Consider the following 21,628-nt stretch of genomic DNA (forward strand, 5'->3'; position numbering starts at 1 on the left):
GTCAGCGATCCTAAGCAGTGATGGGCCCCGAGAAAAGGTCATACCACCTGAACGCTCCCAGCCGAACTCACCGTGCCAGTCAGACCAAAAGAGAAGAGTAGCTCAACTCATTGGTAAGAGATGTATGGTCTCATGCTCCATCAACGGGATACCTCTACAGATGCTGCTTGACTCAGGGGCACAAGTGACAATGGTGAGCAAATCGTGGATTGAACAAGCACTACCCCATATCAAAGTACAGCCGCTTGGATTGTTGTTTGGCGATCATTCCCTTGAAATTTCTGCAGCTAATAATACTCAAGTACCTCTTGATGGATGGGCTGAGATTGATCTTCAGATACATAGTCAGCATCATGGGCATGTAACAATCAGAGTGCCACTACTTATCAGTCGCGACTGTAATTACCCTCTTTTAGGTAGTAACGTCATAGCAGAGATCATTAAAGAAAATGCCAATCAGAAAGAAAAATTTGATGTTTCCACTATTCTGGAAGAAGCTTTAGGTGTCAGTGCATCCACTGTAGAAGCATTAGTTTTGTCTCTCCAGAAAGTTACTTTTACTGAGACGCCACAGCACCATGTTCGCATTGGTAAGAAAGGCATAACCATACCTGCTGGACAGATCCGGGAAGTTAAGTGTCGGATTCGAGGGTGGTCCGGTAATGGAACCATGCTGTTTCAGCCTAGTGTTGAAAATGACTGCATTGAGGGTTTAGAGCTGTTCCCAGCATTAGTGGATGTTCCCGGTGGACTGTCAAAATGTGTCAAAATTCCAGTCCAGAACCCTACTAAACATGCGATTTACCTGCCACAGAGGACAATTCTTGGAAATCTCGAAGATATTGTTGATCTCAAACCCATCCAGCAGCCCATTGCTAGCCCCAAGTCCAGGTGCCAAGATACTCCCCGAACATGCTCGGCTCAGTTAAGGACTAATGACCTAAAAAAATCTGAGAAAGACAGGAACCCTTCTGTGCATCCACTTAAAGATAAATGGCACCCTCCAGTCGACTTATCACATCTGGCGGAGGAGGAACAGAAATTAGTCAGAGAAATGCTATTTGATCAGTCTGATGTATTTGCTAGGGATGAGACAGACATTGGCTGCATTCCTGACTTACAGCTCAGAATCTGCTTAAATGATGATACACCAGTCCAAAAGTCCTACAACGCCGTCCCAAAGCCTTTGTATAGAGAGGTTAAGGAATATGTTCAAAAACTTCTAGATCATGGGTGGATTCGGAAGTCTACATCACCTTACTCCTCCCCCGTGGTCTGTGTTAGGAAAAAAGATCAGAGTCTTCGACTTTGTGTTGACTTTCGCGGACTAAACAGTAAAACCATCCCTGACCGCCATCCTCTGCCACGTATACAGGATCTATTAGATAACCTGGGAGGTTACTCATGGTTTTCCATACTAGACCAAGGCAGTGCATATCACCAGGGCTTTGTTGAAGAGAACTTCAGACACCTGACAGCTTTCAGCACGCCTTGGGGATTGTATGAGTGGATCCGCCTTCCCTTTGGCCTGACTAACGCACCAGCAGCTTTCCAAAGGTGCATGGAAGGTGTGTTAAATGGTCTGAGGGATGAATGCTGTTTTCCATACTTAGACGATGTTCTTTGTTTTTCCAAAACCTTTCAAGACCATGTCAAAGACTTGCAGAGGGTTTTCTGCCGCTTACGGGAGCATGGTGTGAAATTGCGTCCAAAAAAATGTGAATTGTTTAAACATCAGGTGAGATATGTGGGGCGTCTAGTTTCAAGTGAGGGTGTTCAAGTTGATCCCAAAGATCTGGAAGCAGTGCTGCAATGGAAGGAACGAGAACCAAAGAATGTGGGAGAAGTTAGAGCTTTATTGGGCTTTTTGGGCTACTATCGATCGTTCATTCAGGATTTTTCTAGAATAGCCCGCCCGCTGTTTAAGCTTCAAGAAAATCCTGTTGAGTCTGAAGAGAGACATGTCAAGACTGGGCTGACCAAACAGAGTGTTAAAAAGGGTCAGTTGCCGTCTAAAACACCTGTACAGTGGACCCCTGAACACAGTGCTGTTGTTGCTCACCTTGTCGATATGCTGACCTCCTCTCCTATCCTGGCATACCCAGACTTTGATTTACCTTTTGTTCTTCACACTGATGCATCCAACGAAGGTCTGGGGGCGGTACTCTATCAGGAACAGGGGGGTAAATTGCGTGTAATTGCCTATGGCTCAAGAACACTTACGCCTGCTGAGAAGAATTATCATCTTCATTCCAACAAGCTTGAGTTCCTTGCCCTAAAGTGGGCCATCTGTGATAAATTTCGTGACTATCTATACTATGCCCCCACGTTCACCGTATTCACAGATAATAACCCACTTACCTATATTTTGAGTACTGCCAAATTGAGTGCTGTTGGGCATCGATGGGTGGGTGAGTTAGCCGACTTTTACTTTACTATAAAATACAGGCCAGGCAAAACTAACACAGACGCTGACACCCTATCACGGTTCCCAGTGAAGCTTCAGGACCACATCAGAGAATACTCTGAGTCTTTACCTCCAGATGTTATTTCTGCCATATGGCAGGGAGATAAAGTAAAGAGAGAAAATGAAATACCATGGGTTGCAGCCCTTCAGCTGGGTTCCAGGGATGATGTTCTTGCTGTCAGTCCAACTGTGATTCCTCCCGAAGACATTCAAGCTGCACAAAAAGAAGACGCTTCCATCTGTGACGTAATTACAATGAAAGAGAAAGGATGGAACCCTAACAACAAAGACAAGAGACAAATGCATCCAACCACACGACGACTGATACATGAATGGAACAAACTTAGACTTGACAAGGGAATATTGTACAGACAAACAGGACAACGTAGGCAGCTGGTTCTTCCTAACTCCCTCAGGTCTCTCGTGCTCAGACACCTTCATGATGACATGGGGCATGTTGGAGCTGACAAAGTTATCCATCTGGCACGGCAAAGATTTTATTGGCCTTTCATGCAGCGTGACATAGAAGATTATGTCATCCGTCAATGCCCATGCATCAAGCAAAAGCGACCTACTGTTCCTGAAAAGGCACCAATGCGCTCAATTACAACCAGCGTCCCATTTGAGCTACTGTCTGTTGATTATTTGCACCTTGAACCAAGTAAAGGAGGCTATGAGTATATCTTGGTTCTAGTAGACCACTTTACTCGTTTTGCCCAGGCCTACCCTACGCGGAACAAATCGGGCAAAACAGCTGCCGAAAAGATTTTCTCTGACTTTATACCACGCTTTGGGTATCCACAAAAGCTTCATCATGATCAGGGCCGGGAGTTCGAGAATAACTTGTTCCAACGACTTCAGCAACTGGCTGGCATTACACATTCTCGAACGACCCCTTATCATCCACAGGGGAACCCCGTGGAGCGTCTGAATAGAACATTGCTTCAAATGCTCCGAACACTGGCAGAGGAAAAGAAATCAGAGTGGAAAGAACATTTACCACACATAGTCCATGCATACAATTGTTCAAAGCACGAGGCTACGGGCTATTCCCCATATTTTCTACTCTTTGGGAGAGCCCCCCGTTTGCCCATTGATTTGCTCTTTAACCTTGAATCTGAGTCACAGACTGAAACCCATCAGGAATATGCACAGAAGTGGGCTTCCCGAATGCAGGAGGCATATAAAATTGCTTCTGAAAATAGTAAAAGGAGTTCTGCAAAAGGAAAAAAATACTATGATCGTGGTGTCAGAGGAATCGTGCTTCAACCAGGTGATCGTGTGCTTGTCCGCAACCTGTCGGAGAGAGGTGGGCCTGGCAAACTCCGCCCTTACTGGGAGAACAAAGTTCACCTTGTTGTCGAGAGGATGGGAGACAGCCCTGTGTATCGAATTCAAGCTGAGACTGGGGACCGCACTCTTCGTGTACTGCACCGCAATCTCCTTTTGCCTGTGAACGATCTGCCTCTTGAACATGATGGTCAGGATAATCAGACACAAAAACGACAAAGACCGAAACAACCCTCTATGAACACCCGGTATCGAATGTCTGACAACCCTGAGAATGAAGTGAGTGATTCTGGGGACGAGGAAGGATATGCATGTAATCCCAGATTAATACCAGTGTATGAAAGAAAAAGAGTAATTCCCAAGCAGTCTCAGGGTGAGCCACACAGTCATCTTCATGTAGCAGCACCAGAGTTTCACCCGGTACACTACAGAGCAGAGCAAGATACATATGACCTTGAGACATATGAGCAGCACCCTCGGTTTGTGACGCCGGAGCCGGCACAAGCTCTGACAGACATGTTGCCACTTGTGGAACCTCAGGAACAATTGAATGGCTGCAGGGTTAGAAGTGATGAGGATACTGACCTGGGAGCACAGCAGGGTGCACAGCCAGTAAATGATGAGGACGTCATCCTGCGCAGGTCTGCACGTGCAGTAAAGCCAAAGGAAGTGTTTACATACAATCAGATGGGCCAACCTACATACCAGACCTGGAGACCAAGAGCCAATGCAATGCATGCTTGTGTTCTTTACCCAACCCAGACTTACCCTGTACTACCTGACATACACCACTACCCAGTTCCAGTAGTATGGGCATTCTAAAAAGAAAAGTAAAGTCATTAAAGTGTAGAAGACGCATTTCATTTTACAACATGCACAGATAAAACACATTCATTAAGAAACAACCTCAGTTTTAGATGTACGGAGACATCTCTAAAAGCAGGGGAGAGTGTAAGGGGTTGAGAAAATGTAATATATAAGTTGTTCCACCCCCCATTAATATGTACACATTTCGTAAAGTTTTATTTTATTTTCCTTTCCACAAAAGGGGTATTGTTCTATTAAGACCTGAGTTTATATATCTTTGTAGCACTACGCCACCACACCACTAGATGGCGCATTTTGCGCACATGAAAGACGCGAGAGAGTTACTTCCCCCAGTTCAGCGTGCTCAGTAATAAACTGACTGCCGCTGTGGAAAGACATCAAACCTGTCCTCTCGTGTTTTTTTCACAGGTATGAGCATTACTATAAAAGGTTAATTTCATTGAACTTGGGTAAATGAACAAGTGTTATGCATAGAGTTTAAGTGAGTTGGAAAGTGTATTTAATCTAGAAAAAGAGTTTTAATTTACAAAAGATTATAAAAGACAGCTAAAATGAGTTTAATCGTATTTCATGCATGGTTTATATTGATTGACATTAGAAAAGTGTTTATCATGCTGAAATATTGAGTTATGTCAATATCTTCTTGTTAAAAAGTGTTTTAGAATTACGTTTCTGAGAGTATGTTGTATTGTCGTTTCAGTCGCCATTTTGAGTGGTCAGCACATGTATTTTGTATGTATGTGCATGAGTTAAATAAGAGACCAATTATATCAAATTGATACAGCAAGTGAAATGACATCTAATATATTTTCTTCTGAAATCTGGTCTTTTACACTTTCTGGTCTTTTGATAAACTCTTTGTGTGCATTTTGACATTTTTTTTGTATTATACAGTATCTGATTTATAATGTAAATTTATGCCAGACTCTAAATGCATATAATGTTGACCTGCATATAAGCATACATGCATAATAATATGTACAAATTGGTATGTTTTGCATACAACTACTATGTATTTTTGTATATTTGTTCTTTGTTAACTTGTCTTTCACCAAATGCACTTTAAGAGTGTCAAAGTTTTGAAATGTTAAATCCTTTTAAAGGGAAAAGAGATTTAAAGAGAAATTATCAGTAATAAACTGACTGCCGCTGTGGAAAGACATCAAACCTGTCCTCTCGTGTTTTTTTCACAGTGTAATCACCGATCCACAGTGCACACTGCCTGTGTATCATTTGCTGCCTGCCCAGATATCCCCTAGGTCTGAGGCCGGTAACATGCGCACACGTACACACGTGCGCCAAACACGCTTGCTGTCTTTTCAGCCTCTGCCGTGTCACTGAGGACATGAGAATTTACCGTTTCATTTGAGAAAACTGTCATATGAACACAGACACTCAAAGGTCACAGTAACCCATCAAAAAAAAGTTTGATTTAAACATGAATAAATTGACAGAATTATATTAGGTTTGTAGTTGTCATTGTTGCCAATTTTAACACATTTGTGTGTTGTACCATTTGTCAAGGAATAAAAATTATTCTTTTAACAGTCTAAACATCCATTCTTCATTTGTTCTTTCATGATTGTCTAGTTTTACAGCTAATGCACAGGATAAATTTCAAGAACAACCCAACAATAACCCAGAATAGCAAATCCATTAATGGTAAAAATTGACTACATTTTGGGTTTTCACAACAGCCCAGCCTGCTAGGTTAAAATGCCACTGGGTTAATTTAAACCAGCATGTGTTCCAGTTTTAGAGTGAACAGAACACAAGCACTATACAAAGTTATTTCACGTTGCAAAGTCCAAATGTGCAGCCAGACACAAGCTCCGATCTGCAGTTAATTACACACAGACCATGCCTCCCTGGAACAGAGAATTCAAGATATCAGGACAGAGGTAAACCTGGACGAAAAGATAAGCTCACCTTTTCAAGTTTGGCCCATCAACCATCAAACATGGCTTAAGCAGGGGAGTTTCAGAGCTTGAACTAGTCGATGCAGTGATTAAAGCAATTGCACCAGGGATGCAGCTGCGTAGTTACCTGGAGGGAAAACCAAATTTAACCCTTCCTGTGCTGAGACGTACTGAGAGTGCATTATCAAAAAAGAGGCATGACTGAATTGTACAAACAGCTAACCTGTGAAGCACAGAGTAGCAAAGAGACCCCACAAAGTTTTCTCGTTCTGTGCCTTGATCTGAGGCAAAATATTCTGTTCCCAACTCAGGAAGCTCAATCCAGCTTGAAATATGACCCAAAACTAGTGCAGAGCATGTTTCTTCACACTGTCCTTACTGGCCTGCAAAATGACAGTATCAGAAATGACCTGCAACCTTACTTGACTGCAATATTGATGTGAGTGATGAAATCATCTTCGAAAAACGTAATATTGATTGTGCCAATGAAAGAGCGTCAAAGCAAGAAGAAGCTTCTCGTTCAACAGCAACACCCCAAGCTGGATTCATTACAGGTCAGTGAAGGCGATGTTGAAAAGAAAGAAAAGAAGCCATGTCGAAAAGCACAGAGAAACAACAGCCGGATATTTTGAGTGAGTTGAAGGAAATCCGAATAGAAATGGCACTGCTAAAGGATCTCGGTGTTGAAGTTTCTCAAATTAAAGATTCTATTACAACCACAAGTCACACCCACACAGTGCTCTACCCTTGTAAGAGAACAAACCATCATGCCATTGTCCCAATCTGCATACCACAGTGAGTGAATCATTTTAGAATGGCTTTAATGTACATGCCTTTCCTTTCACTGCCTCTTCCCCCCCCCCCATCCCTCCTACAGAATTCACTCAAAATCTGTTTGGTTTAATGTGAATTCGCATTATACAGTATTACATGTTTGATATCGTTTGAAATGTCTCAGTGTGACAGGTACAAAGGTCTCATCCACAAAGAAGTAAACTAAAAGATAATCAATATTTTAAGAGTTTAGAGATATTTTGCTTATATGTGTGATGGATGGGCGTGTCTCCAGCCAATTCTCTACCTCCTCCTGTCACTAGAGGTCTATATGACTTGATCGATGCAAATACAATTGTGAACTCAAGTTTACATTTGAAAGAGTTTTGAATCTTGGTCTGGGTATTTAAAGAGATGTTGCAAAGAGATCGGGGCTTGAACCTTTATATCGGTCACACTTAGTGTCTACCAAATGCTCAGCGTTATGTCATTTTAAGAAGTCAGCTATCCATATTTTATTTTTTACTTCAGAGTATTTGCTGTTATGTATGGAGTATCTTTGAAATGATGTAATTGGTGTTCATTGTGGTAGTTTAAGATGACTTTAGAGTTATTAGATCTTATGATCATTCAGCTGTTATTGTGCTTTCTGCCAGAGATGATAATTACATTATATGAAAACTATTCAGACAGTCATAAAGTTAGATGAGGGGGAAATTATCCTGTACAAGGAAAATCAGTCTAAATAAATGCAAATGCTGGAAAATGAAAGTAGATTTCCAGCCATTAAGGTATTAGACACAATAAGCCATGGCAGTGTAGCATGAGTAACAAATGGAACGTGATGAGGACAGTACACACACCATGGGCACAGAGTCGGTGTACTGCAGGTATTTGGAAATGTAAGCAATTCTTGCCGCTCACAGAAGACAGAAACTCTTCAGCTGCAAAAAACAAAGTTTAAGAAACGTTGTGAAAAGGTTAAACTGATAAGGGCCTATCTGTTGCCACACGTCGCAATTACCAAAATGTAATGCATTAAGCTGGGAGATTTTAAGCTCACAAACACAACATTTAGAATATAAGCTTTCATAGATTTAGATCTCACAATATAAATAATCTCTTGTTTTACAGATAAGAAAAACTTAAATCACACCCAAACACTGAAAAATACTGAAGCACATTCATTGTATTAATCAAACTGAAACAAGCAATGGTTTCCTCAATTTATAAAAGAGTTTTATTTGTATTGTCTTGTATGATGGTCGATTTTACCAGCTATGAATACGTTTACCAAACACCACATTTAAAAAGTACCAAATTAAAGACAGCGAAACACTAGTGTAAAATTGAGTTCAGTCGCCTTTTTTGTTCTTCATTATTCTCAAACTTCAGACTCAGCCCTCAGAGAACTGCCTGAAGAGGAACTCTGATCTTTTGTCACTGAAACTAGGCACAAAATGAATCTGCAGGATTTCAGAAAAGCCTTCAGACAAACTGGGTGCCACAAATTTTTTCCTACAGAGAACAAGAAAAAGAAACCAAAGGGCTTGTATGAGTTAACCAATAAAGATAATGATGATCTGGTAGAGTGGAATAAGCTCGGTTTGCTCCGTTCACTCACTTGTAGCTGTGAAACACCATATCATTGACATGAACGTGCTTGGTGGCAGAAGGAACCATCTCACGAAACTACAGCAAGAAAACAAGATAACATCAGTCAATGACTGACTTTGCATTTTTATGCTTCAATTGATAATTTGGTAAAATGGAACCATTTTGATTATACAGATTTGTATTTTTAAAGTCACCATGAAACAGAAGTTGTTTTTTCTCTTCTCTATGGTCAGGGCAGGACTGAGGGGGCTTCATGTTTGGGCCCTACCTACGATACAAAACAACTACAACATCATTACGGAATGGCACAAAATAAACACAATTTAAATATGTTTTGTGCTTCCTAGAACAATTAATATGCAAAATGCCTAGCCAAAGTTTAGAGGTAATATTAAGTGCTCTCTAACTTGAGAGAAGCTCAAAACTCTGAAATAACACGGACCGATAAAGCCATGAACAGTATTTTTACATTTATTGTCATATCTGTGACCTCTCATGTCAGATTTTATAAATTGAATCAATAAATTCAATCACATTGCTATTATTACCAATAAGTCAGTATCAATACAATCCATTTTTGGATTTACACGTGCTGTTTAGACATGGCATGTATGGATTTACACATTAAATTATAATTGCATAAATTAAGTTAAAAGATCAATATTAAAAAGAAATATTAAATAAATGAAATAAGTCAACTTTTTTTTAACTATGCAACAAGTTGCCGGTTTAATGAGCGTGTTGAATCCTTCATTCAATCGAATCGTTGAATAAACAGAGTACTGTATTTATGAACGGCTAGCCTAATTGAATTATTCAGTAGTCTGATTTGTTAAATACGCTGATACTTTGAGAAAAAAAGCACTGTGTTGCTCGGATACTCATTAAAACCGCAGTTTGTTCCGTTTTATTTATTTTTTGACAGAGCAAAAACGTGTCTATGAAAGCTACTCACTAAATTTATTGAACTGTTGTATAAAATCACAGTCACATTTTTGATTGTGCAGATGTTCGGAAAAACAGGAACTCATTAAATGTTTTTATAATTTTGCAGGCATTTCTGTCCTATTGCCACTATAGTGTGATAGCCGAGAGACAGCGCTCAAAACTCTTCAGATCGCATAATTTAGTGGAGTATTTATACGGGTAATGGAAGGGACCCCCTGCAGGGTGGGGCCACATGGGCTGCAGCCCAGTCAAGCCCAATGATAGGTCCAGCCATGCCTTTGAGGGTGTATTTCTGAGTGATCCAATGAGAAAAAAATGTGGGGTGGGACTTGATTTTGTCAATGGGGAACTGATCGAATGTAATTTAAAAAAATAATAATAATGATAAATCATTTACAATAAATACTACAATATTGCATACAAAAATAAGCATTGTTAATCTTGATTTCATGGTAACTTTAATGTACGTACTGAAACATACAATAAAGACCGTACCCTGTTGTTATGCTTTGCTTGTTCCAGACTGGCTGTGAAGTTGAAACACCTGCAGGGGACTCCAGCGCTTTGACTTACATCTACATATCTGTGGAGAAAATCATTGACGGTGCCATTTCAGTTGAAAAGATAAAACAAGCATCTGCTTTGGAAACTGAGGTAGGCACCTTTTTCTAGACTCGGCGTCAGGGTTAGTGTTGTCCACCACTACGCTCTGGCCTTCCTTTAGAGCGCGTTCACAGGCTGACACACAATGCTGCCACGAGCCAAGCAAGTCCTAGAGTTCATGTGCAGATTTTACAGCATTACAGGCAGTTAAAGCAAGATATTATACACATTTAAATCCTCCAGATCTTCTAAATCAAATATACTCTATCTTGCGCTTAAAAACAAAAGATCTACTTCTTGTCTCTGGGTTCTCTGTTGTGTTAGCTTTGAAACTCAACTTACCCTGTTCACATATGCATAGCCCTTTGGAATGATGTGTGTCTGGAAGAACGTGGATTTACCCGCTGTAAAAACAAAACAAATCAAGGGTTACATCATAAAAATTGGTCACCTGGGGTCCGTTCTTCATATGTCACTGACTGATTTGATTGTTGCTGATCTGGCATGATCTTGGATTGTTTGGTTCTTCGAAGCTGATCCTGGCCCGTAAGCATAAACCTGCTTGGGAGCTGCTTATTTCATGGAAACAGGATTAGATTGCATCTTTTTAAGCGGTTGATACTCAAAATGTGTCCAAACCACCGCTACTTTATTATTAAAGTTCCTTACTGAACCTGGGGCAATAATTATTTCAAATAATAATCTAAAAATGTATTTAAAAATAATATTGTAAACGCTGTTTAGTTTAATAATACTATAGACACTTGATTAAGAGATTTATTTGTGATGGAATAATTACTTTATAATTTTACTGGAGTCTTACACACATGCTGTAACGTTACTCTGAGCCGTGCATTAGTTTGAGTGGTGACCGATATTATGGGATGGCTTGATGCAGCGCAAGAGATGCAAAGAACTTGATCTTGACCATTAAGAACCTTTAATTAATGCTGTCACTTATCAAATCTGCTTCAAAGATAAATTTAGATGAATTGCTAGTTACAATACTGAAATAAAAAAGTAAAGGCTGTACAAATACTAGAAACTGTGATTATAATTGGGAATCGTGCACATTTCATGAAGCCAATCTATTATACCTTGTATGTAATTTTGGTTGCTTGGCTGTTTCCTTACAAAGGTCCATAAATTTGTCAAGTTTTTCATCAGGTGTTTTTTTTAATTATATGATGTCATTACATTGATGTCTTGTGCCAGCCAATCGCTGCATTTCTGATCGTGGTTTCGAGTATCGAACCATCTGCCCTCTTCAGTGAATGCAGGAACGTGCAGGGAGCTCAGATAACTTAATCCAGATATTTTAATCCAATCCGCAAATTCGTTTGAAGAACCAAATTAGCTAGAGATCATCATGATGAAAAGATCTGGGATCTGTCAAATAATCTCAGATGTATTAAGTGTGGTACGAAGAACGGGCCCCTGGAAGGAGTAAGAAAAAAAGGAAGAAAAGAAAAAAAAAACACTGAAAAAAATGCTCACATCCAGGGAATCCCACCGCTACAATGACTTCCTGTTTGGTAGATGCGAGGGAGGTGTCAGGAGGATCGTAAAGACACATTTTAGAGTCTAATTTCCTCTGGATAATGATACAAAAACATAAATCATTATTATCGATGCTTATATAGTAATGTCCAAAAGTTTGGGTCAGTAAGATTTGTAAATGTTTTTGAAAGAAGTCTCTAATGCTCACCAAGGCTGAATTTATAATTAACAGTAAAACATTAATATTTTGAAATAGTATTTTAAATTTAAATTTTAAATAACTGTTTTCCTTTTTTATATATATTTTAAATTATTTATTCATGTGATGTAAAGCTGAATATTCAGCATCATTCTAAATCTTTCTAATATGCTGATTCGCTGCTCAAGAAACATTTCTTTTTATTATTATCAATGCTGAATATTTTTCAAGACATTTCAGGATTATTTGATGAATGGAAAATTTGAAAGAACAGCATTTATTATAGATTTTTTTAAATGAGCTCCAATTTTGATCCATTTAACCCATGGGTGGAGAACGTTGATCCTGGAGGGCCAGTGTTCTGCAGAGTTCCGCGCCAACCCTAATCAAACACACGTGGAGCTATAAAGGTCTTCATGTTTACTAAAGTTACAGGCAGATGAGTGTTCTTTTTCAGGGTCAGAACTAAACTCTGCAAGAGAGTGACCCTCCAGGATCAACATTCCCCACCCATGCTTTACCCCATCTTTACTAAATTAAAAGTTCTAATTTCTTGCTTTTTTTATCTTACTGACCCAAAACTTTTTTATGGCAGTATAAAGTACCCAACTTAAGTACCAAAACATAAATAACCATACATTAATACAGTGTAGCAAATGTATAAGTAAAACAAAAACATCAAAAAAGACCAAATGTTTACAGGGTCAAACTCTGGCAAGCTGAACTGAGCGGGTTTCCAGCCCAAGAAGTATTCCTCTGGGGTGTAAAACTGAAGACCAATGTTGAGGGCAAACTGAGGGCACAAGAGATAAGAAAAAAAACAAACATGTACAGATTTATTTTGACAAAAGCCCATAAACATTGTAAAGTTTGTCAAATGGAGCAAGAAAAACACTACCATGCCCCCTTGTGGCCAAACCAGTGTAAATCAATTACACATTATTTGCATTAAAATCATTTATTATAAAATGCAGTAACTAATACAATCTGCTTATGTGTAATAAAGACTGCAGTTAATGTCATTACCAGTCTGTCACTGCAAGAGAAGTCTTTCTTCTTTTTCCCTGGAGCCCAGTTAGCAGGACGTCCTGCTGCATCTGTAAATGTTTTTTGAAAGGGTTTTACAATTGGTCTTCCAATTAAGAGTTTGAGTAGGGTTAGGGGTGTACGTAAAGTGTACTTACCTAAGAAAGTACCCATATATAAGTACATAAGTTATGTTTAGGTTCATGAGGAAGAATAAGTAAAAGGGATAAAAACGTACCATTAAACTACTTTTTAGTTCCATGAAATTGACCTTAAATCTCAAATATATATCGATCGGATCGAGAGAGTAGACGAGAGAGACGCATACCCGTTTACACCTGGTGTTTTAATCCATCTCTTTTGTCCACTTTCACCCACCTGTCCTGATTTGTTCAAGGGGAGGGGCTATGGGCGGGTAAATATATGGATTTTTTCAGATTGTTCGACGTAATGGACAAAATAAGCTCATGCAATTTACATGTGAATACGATCAGAGATTAAAGAATATGATGAATCTCCAGCCCACAAAGTTTAAATCCCGTCTGGCTAGCGCACTTATGTTTACCGGTACACATTAGGGCAGCAGACGAAGAGTAGGTGGTCTTTTGTGGCTGCTCGAACCCATTCGATCACATGAGCGCTTGCACTACGAAAGCAATCAGCTTGAATACATTTTCAACTACCTCTGGAAGTGGTTGAATGTGGACAAGTTTAGACCATTTTAGACCCGGTTTACACCTGTTTCTAGCATCGTCAACTTCTGATCGGATCAATGCCAGGTGGAAACAGGGCCCTAGATTTAAATGAACTTGATTTAGCTCACCTCCTACATAGAAGCTCTGTGACACGTCTATAGTCACTCCACCATTCGCCTGCAAAAAATATACACACGCTACTGGGACCGAACTTGCTGCATATTGTACGTAATGTAAAGCAAATAATACACCTTTTTTTAATGCAACTACAAATAACAGCAATAGTGATTCACCTTCTCACACAGATGTTCCCACATTCCGATAACAGGCTTTCTGTAAATACCAGGGGCTGTGGAAACAAACACCTGGAAAAAGAATGTATTCTGATTCTCATTTCTGTCAATAAGGGGGAGGGGGAGATGTGAGAGAGGATGTTTCAGGCGCCCAGCCGAAGTACTCTCAGAAGTGCTATTCCGCCATTCATTATAGTTCTCCTTTTTAATCCGCTTAGAAAAGCGCCACATTTTATTTCATGTCACCATACTAGGTCGTTCAACTATTCTAAATGCTATCAGATCATCACCGCGCGTCAGAAAGATTAAGTGCACGCACTCAGGCGAGAGAGGTATGTATCAACTCGTATTAGTTGAGGGAATAACATAGTTTAATATGAAAAAGTGGTGAAGTATTCCTTTAACTATGAAGGCATTAATAATGTCACAAAATATTTGCTAACAATATTTACCAGTGGCTTATTAGCATGCATATTACTGGGATATAGGCTGTTTATTATAAAGCACATATTAATGCCTTATTCTGCATGACCATGTTCGACATCCCTTAATCCTACCCAACACTTAAACCTAACAATTACCTTACTAATTATTAATAAGCAGTGCATTAGGTTAATTGAGTCAAAAGTCATAGTTAATAGTGAGAATTGGACCCTAATCTAAAGAGTGACCAAGATTTCTATTACAAATATTTTAACAAAATAAATTTATTTTACTTTCCATTTGATTCAACAACAAAAAAACAGTTTCCACAAATCTGCCACAACTTTTTGTTAGCATTGATAATAATAAGTAAGAAATGTTTCTTGAGCAGCAAATCAAAATATTACAATGATTTCTGAAGGATCATGTGAAACTAAAGACGTGAGTAATGTTGATATTCAGCTTTGCCATCACAGTAAATAAATTTCAAGGGTTCTTTTAAATTGTAATATTTCACAAGATTACCGTTTTGGCTGTATTTTAAAAAAAGAATAATAAATTTAACCACACAAACACCAGACTTTTGAACAACAGTGTATGTAAAAAGGGTGAACATGTCATTAACCTGGATGGGCAACTGAAGTGTCTGTAGAATATCCTCAGCTTTTGACTTGAACACCTCCGGTCTGAGTTTTCCTCGAGATATCCCCATCTGATTGGTGAAAAATACCACCTAAACACAGCAAAGCAAAACCAGTTGGACATTTATTGATGCTCTAACTTTAGTTATGAAACATTATTGCATACTGACTACATCAACATAAAATTAAGAGATCGTAGATTAAGAAGCACCTTGTATCCTTTCTTCAACAGACTAGCCAGTCTGGGCTGAATCTCTGGGAAGAGAATCCTAAAGAGTAAAAGATCATCACATGAGAGACAACAAACAGCTGCAGCAGATAGCAAGTTCTTCAACCAGACTCACCTCCAGTCATCTGGACTTGTGGGAAATACTTTCCCAGACTTTGTAGTGATAATGCAGCCGTCAATGTCAAAACCTGCAACCTGAATCACACAAAACAGCATGAAGCATTATAGAGGCACAATGGTTTTGCGGATGAAATGCCATGTAATTCCTGTAAGAAAGTTCACGTCTTACTTTGGAGCTTTCTGGAACCCCTGCCGCAGTGAACAGCATGAGGCTGCCGATTTGCTGCCAGTGACTCTGAGAGCAAGTGGAAGAAGGAGCGCTGGGTTTGACTGCAGATGAGTCCATGTTGTCATCACTCGCTCTCTCAGCAAATGCTTGTAACCGCTTAAGCTTTTTCTCAGCTGAGGTATGTTCATCTTCATCGTCCTCATCCTCATCGTCACGCCCTCGTTTCATGCGAGGGACATCCTTCTGTGGGCTGTGAGTTTGTTTTGTTGCCTGAGAAACAAGAGGTTTTGTAGGATATTTAAATTGATTTTATGACATAAAATAACTCCAATAATAATAATAATCTTCTTTCTTTTCCTTTCGGCTGTTCCCTTCAGGGGTTGCCACAGCGAATCATCTACCTCCATCTAGTCCTATCCTCTGTATCCTCTTCTCTCAGACCAACTACCTTCATGTCCTCCTTCACTACATCCATAAACCGCCTCTTTGGTCTTCCTCTTGTCCTCCTGCCTGGCAGCTCTAACCTTAGCATCCCTTTACCAATATATTCACTCTCCCTCCTCTGAACATGTCCAAACCATCTCAACCTGGCCTCTCTAACTTTGTCTCCAAAACATCTCACATGTGCTGTCCCACTGATGTACTCATTCCTGATCCTATCCATCCTCGCCTCTCCCAAAGAGAACCTCAACATCTTCAGCTCTGCTACTTCTAGCTCTTCCTCCTGTCTTTTCCTCAGTGGAACTGTCTCCATAATAATAATAATAATAATAATAATAATAATAATAATAATAATAATAATAATAATAATAATAATAATAATAAAGGGGTTAAAAGTTTATGAAAATTTCGGAACCAAAGAAATTATATTATATATATATATATATATATATATATATATATATATATATATATATATATATATTAGGGCCGGGACTCGATTAAAAAAATTAATCTAATTAATTAGAGGCTTTGTAATTAATTAATCGAAATTAATCGCATTTTAATCGCATATAAATATTTCACCTGAGAACAATGAGAAGTCATTTTTCACATGGATTTTTAGTATACCATTGAATAATGACTGAATACATAAGCTTAATCAACAAAATATTGTTTATTTATTTCAGTCCAGCAGACCAGTGCAATGTTTGCCATTAAGTTTAGCAAAAGCATATTTGTGATATTTGAGGCTCGATGTGCTGCGGTGATACGCTAATTCCTTGTTGTATAGCAGGGGTGTCCAATCCTGCTCCTGGAGGGCCACTGTTCTGCTGAGTTTAGCTCTAACCCCAATTAAACACACCTGTACCAGCTCATTAAGGTCTTATTAGGCATACTAGAAACTTTAGCAGTGTATTGAGGCAAGCTGGAGCTAAACTCTGCAGGACGTCAGTGGCCCTCCAGGACCGACTTTGGATACCCCTGTTGTATAGCTTGCACACAACCATGCTCTTGTCGACGCTTCCATCATTTCGTTTTTTAAAACTAAATTTCCCATCCACGGGGCCAAGCAAAGCGGTCTCATCAGCTTCTTCGTTCATGTTCACTATGGTTTGTTGTTTTCATGGTTGTTGTCGTGACTCATGAGCGCTAGTTGGTGTTCCAGTATAATCGGTCCGTCAAAACTCATTCATTGAAAAACGTTCCGCGGGGCAAAAATAAGTGCGATTAATTTTTTTTTTTTTTTTGCGTAATTAATTAACGCGTTAAAGTCCCGTAGTTAATTAATCTTAATTAACGCGTTAAAGTCCCGGCCCTATATATATATATATATATATATATATATATATATATATATATATATATATATATATATATATAATTTCTTTGGTTCCGAAATTATATATATATATATATATATATATATATATATATATATATATATATATATACAGTCTTGTTCAAAATAATAGCAGTACAATGTGACTAACCAGAATAATCAAGGTTTTTAGTATATTTTTTATTGTTACGTGGCAAACAAGTTACCAGTAGGTTCAGTAGATTGTCAGAAAACAAACAAGACCCAGCATTCATGATATGCACGCTCTTAAGGCTGTGCAATTGGGCAATTAGTTGAAAGGGGTGTGTTCAAAAAAATAGCAGTGTCTACCTTTGACTGTACAAACTCAAAACTATTTTGTACAAACATTTTTTTTCTTCTGGGATTTAGCAATCCTGTGAACTAATATTTAGTTGTATGACCACAGTTTTTTAAAACTGCTTGACATCTGTGTGGCATGGAGTCAACCAACTTGTGGCACCTCTCAGCTGTTATTCCACTCCATGATTCTTTAACAACATTCCACAATTCATTCACATTTCTTGGTTTTGCTTCAGAAACAGCATTTTTGATATCACCCCACAAGTTCTCAATTGGATTAAGGTCTGGAGATTGGGCTGGACACTCCATAACATTAATTTTGTTGGTTTGGAACCAAGACTTTGCCCGTTTACTAGTGTGTTTTGGGTCATTGTCTTGTTGAAACAACCGTTTCAAGGGCATGTCCTCTTCAGCATAGGGCAACATGACCTCTTCAAGTATTTTAACATATGCAAACTGATCCATGATCCCTGGTATGCGATAAATAGGCCCAACACCATAGTAGGAGAAACATGCCCATATCATGATGCTTGCACCTCCATGCTTCACTGTCTTCACTGTGTACTGTGGCTTGAATTCAGAGTTTGGGGGTCGTCTCACAAACTGCCTGTGGCCCTTGGACCCAAAAAGAACAATTTTACTCTCATCAGTCCACAAAATGTTCCTCCATTTCTCTTTAGGCCAGTTGATGTGTTCTTTGGCAAATTGTAACCTCTTCTGCACATGCCTTTTTTTTAACAGAGGGACTTTGCGGGGGATTCTTGAAAATAGATTAGCTTCACACAGACGTCTTCTAACTGTCACAGTACTTACAGGTAACTCCAGACTGTCTTTGATCATCCTGGAGGTGATCATTGGCTGAGCCTTTGCCATTCTGGTTATTCTTCTATCCATTTTGATGGTTGTCTTCCGTTTTCTTCCACGTCTCTCTGGTTTTGCTCTCCATTTTAAGGCATTGGAGATCATTTTAGCTGAACAGCCTATCATTTTTTGCACCTCTTTATAGGTTTTCCCCTCTCTAATCAACTTTTTAATCAAAGTACGCTGTTCTTCTGAACAATGTCTTGAACGACCCATTTTCCTCAGCTTTCAAATGCATGTTCAACAAGTGTTGGCTTCATCCTTAAATAGGGGCCACCTGATTCACACCTGTTTCTTCACAAAATTGATGACCTCAGTGATTGAATGCCACACTGCTATTTTTTTGAACACACCCCTTTCAACTAATTCAACTAATTGCCCAATTGCACAGCCTTAAGAGCGTGCATATCATGAATGCTGGGTCTCATTTGTTTTCTGACAATCTACTGAACCTACTGGTAACTTGTTTGCCACGTAGCAATAAAAAATATACTAAAAACCTTGATTATTCTGGTTAGTCACATTGTACTGCTATTATTTTGAACAAGACTGTATATATATATATATATATATATATATATATATATATATATATATATATATATATATATATATATATATATATATATATATTCCAATAACATAAAATAAATGTTTCTTTTATGAATTTATACACTCCTGCAGACTAAATTAACTTTTATCTTTATTAATGTATTATTCACTATGTTTATATCATAGCTCACTGTTTCTTGTCTTTTTCTTCAAAACACATTTAAAAAATATAACTGTATTCCAAAAGAATTATACAATTATAAATACTTATAAATAACAGCAGTTATACAGTCAATGACATCTATAAATGAAAAAATGCATCAATGCCATTCCATTATGGTACAGAACCATGTGGCAACATTTATATTTTCTTGTGTAAAACATGTTAGCAAGTTTTTCTCTTATCACAATCTATTTAACATGAAAATGCAGTAAAAATACAACTGCCGAATACTTTTTTGTGTGTGTGTGTGTGGGTTAACATCAAAAGTAAAAAAAAAACACTCAAATGAAATATAAATATTTTGTCTTTACTGTCCCCTTTGACCAATTTAATACATCCTTGTTAAAATAACAGTGTTAAAAGAATAGTTCACCCAAAAATGAAAATTAGTTACTCACTTTCATGTTATTTCAAACCCGAAAGACCTTCGTTCTCGCCTGACCAGTTCTTTCACCAGACAAAAGCTCAGTCTTTTAAGATTGAACATTGGTCTGGGGAGTGTGCACGTTTATTTTTTAGTCATTTAGTCATTTAACCAATCAGACCAATGATCCGGGTGACGTACTTTGCAGAGCGGTCAGTGGTAAGGCAAACCTTCTTTTGTAGGAACTTTTCCAGGACAAAAAGTTTTTGTTCTGGTTTCAAAGAAAAGTTGCCCTTGAAATCTTTTAAAACAGTAGTGATAGTGGCATCAACTGGTTGCACAAGTCGTTATTTTTGTTTGTTTTTTGCACACAAAACGTAGTCTCGTCACTTCATAAATTAAGGCTGAACCACTGGAGTCACATGGACTATTTTATTTTAACAAAGTCTTTAATTAAATAGTTGTCTATGGAGGGGTCAGAAAGCTCTCTGATTCCTTTAAAAATATCTTTGTTCCGAAGATGAACGAAAGTCTTTGTTTGGAACGACATGAGGGAGAGCAAACTCTTTCAAAGAGTTTATCTTGATACCTTTTTTGAAGATTTAGAAAAGTAATCCTGGATGCTCCTTTTGGGATCATTTGAGATTTTCCGTGTGTTCTTATCTTCATCTGCTGCCGTTCTATTCTTCTGAGGAGAGGAAGACTTTCCGCTTGAATTTCCAACAAATTCCACAGTGAACGGGTGGGACTGATTAACCAAGTACAGTGTGCAGCCAGACGTCAGACATCCAGACTCGCCACGACCCAGAGACTGACCGTCCAGAGAACATGGGTTGGGCCCGAGCTGTGGAAACACAGATGGCTTGTACTCATTTATGCGTTCCTAGATTTCAGTATTAAGAAAATATTTTTTTCCATAATATTTACATGCTAATGCTGGGTACACGCGAAAAGATAATCGGGGTGACTTTGCCCCGATTTCTCCCCTTCCGACAATCCTAGGTAGATTGTCTTGATGGTTCTACAATTTATCTTATCAGATTTTCCTGTGGTGTGAGGTTTGTTAAGAGTCACTGAACCTGATCAGAGGACCCTCGGAGCCACAACAATCCCGATGTTGAATATTTATGATCAGAAATCCTGACGTGTGTGTCGGGGGGAACCCCGAGGACACAAGCGCGCGCTCAGGAGATTATCACATGAAACAAAACAACACCCAATCAGAAACACGCCATAACATGTAAAATTCATTTTCACACTGTGCCCATGACATCATCATCTAATAATTTTCCTTTCCCCCCACAGATTTTCTGTAAAAACTAGTACATAGGATACAAGCGCAATTTCTTCTTGCCGGTCGTCCTCCATGTTTTTTACTTTAAAGTCACGTTTGAGGTGTTTTGTAGTGAGAGATTTAGAAAAATTTCCTTTGACAGGCGCCAGGCGGGACTTAGTGTGTGGTGTGCTTTCCTAGTCACGTCACCATACTCCACACACTAGAGGAGCAAAACGGTTCAATTTATGATTTCTTGTCGTCATGTTTTGGTCACTAACATTTTGAAACTCTTATAAGGGTTTACAAATCTTTTCGTGAGTACCCAGCATAAGTAAACTGCAGCATGCTGCTTTTTTTTTTTTTACCTGCGTAACCAGAACTTCTTGTTTTGCATAGTCAGCCACAAGTTTGACTGTCAAAAAGAGACGCAGTTCCTTTATTCTTCATGAACAGGCACAAGTGACACGTTAAACTTTTTGTATAACTTAAATGGGCGTGATGTGGAAA

General features: G+C 38.7%; 1 protein-coding gene across 3 annotated transcripts in view; it reads right to left on the bottom strand.

The window, feature by feature from the left end:
• Nucleotides 1-8,492: 8,492 nt before the first annotated feature.
• The window catches only part of LOC137084668 (bifunctional polynucleotide phosphatase/kinase-like), a 125,951-nt gene continuing 112,815 nt past the window's right edge, over nucleotides 8,493-21,628 (bottom strand). For all 3 annotated transcript variants that reach the window (XM_067451035.1, XM_067451034.1, XM_067451036.1), the window contains 16 exons: nucleotides 21,487-21,533; nucleotides 20,435-20,689; nucleotides 15,742-16,011; nucleotides 15,568-15,647; nucleotides 15,435-15,492; nucleotides 15,208-15,315; nucleotides 14,160-14,231; nucleotides 13,995-14,043; nucleotides 13,172-13,242; nucleotides 12,846-12,938; nucleotides 11,944-12,040; nucleotides 10,789-10,850; nucleotides 10,506-10,615; nucleotides 10,339-10,426; nucleotides 8,903-8,970; nucleotides 8,493-8,796 (listed from right to left, as the gene is read on the bottom strand). In XM_067451035.1, coding sequence (XP_067307136.1) covers nucleotides 8,676-8,796; nucleotides 8,903-8,970; nucleotides 10,339-10,426; nucleotides 10,506-10,615; nucleotides 10,789-10,850; nucleotides 11,944-12,040; nucleotides 12,846-12,938; nucleotides 13,172-13,242; nucleotides 13,995-14,043; nucleotides 14,160-14,231; nucleotides 15,208-15,315; nucleotides 15,435-15,492; nucleotides 15,568-15,647; nucleotides 15,742-16,011; nucleotides 20,435-20,689; nucleotides 21,487-21,533 — 1,649 coding nt within the window. In that variant the 3' untranslated portion in view covers nucleotides 8,493-8,675. The remainder of the gene's footprint in view (nucleotides 8,797-8,902; nucleotides 8,971-10,338; nucleotides 10,427-10,505; nucleotides 10,616-10,788; nucleotides 10,851-11,943; nucleotides 12,041-12,845; nucleotides 12,939-13,171; nucleotides 13,243-13,994; nucleotides 14,044-14,159; nucleotides 14,232-15,207; nucleotides 15,316-15,434; nucleotides 15,493-15,567; nucleotides 15,648-15,741; nucleotides 16,012-20,434; nucleotides 20,690-21,486; nucleotides 21,534-21,628) is intronic.

The sequence above is a fragment of the Pseudorasbora parva genome, chromosome 8 (assembly GCF_024679245.1).
Source record: "Pseudorasbora parva isolate DD20220531a chromosome 8, ASM2467924v1, whole genome shotgun sequence".
NCBI lineage: Eukaryota > Metazoa > Chordata > Actinopteri > Cypriniformes > Gobionidae > Pseudorasbora > Pseudorasbora parva.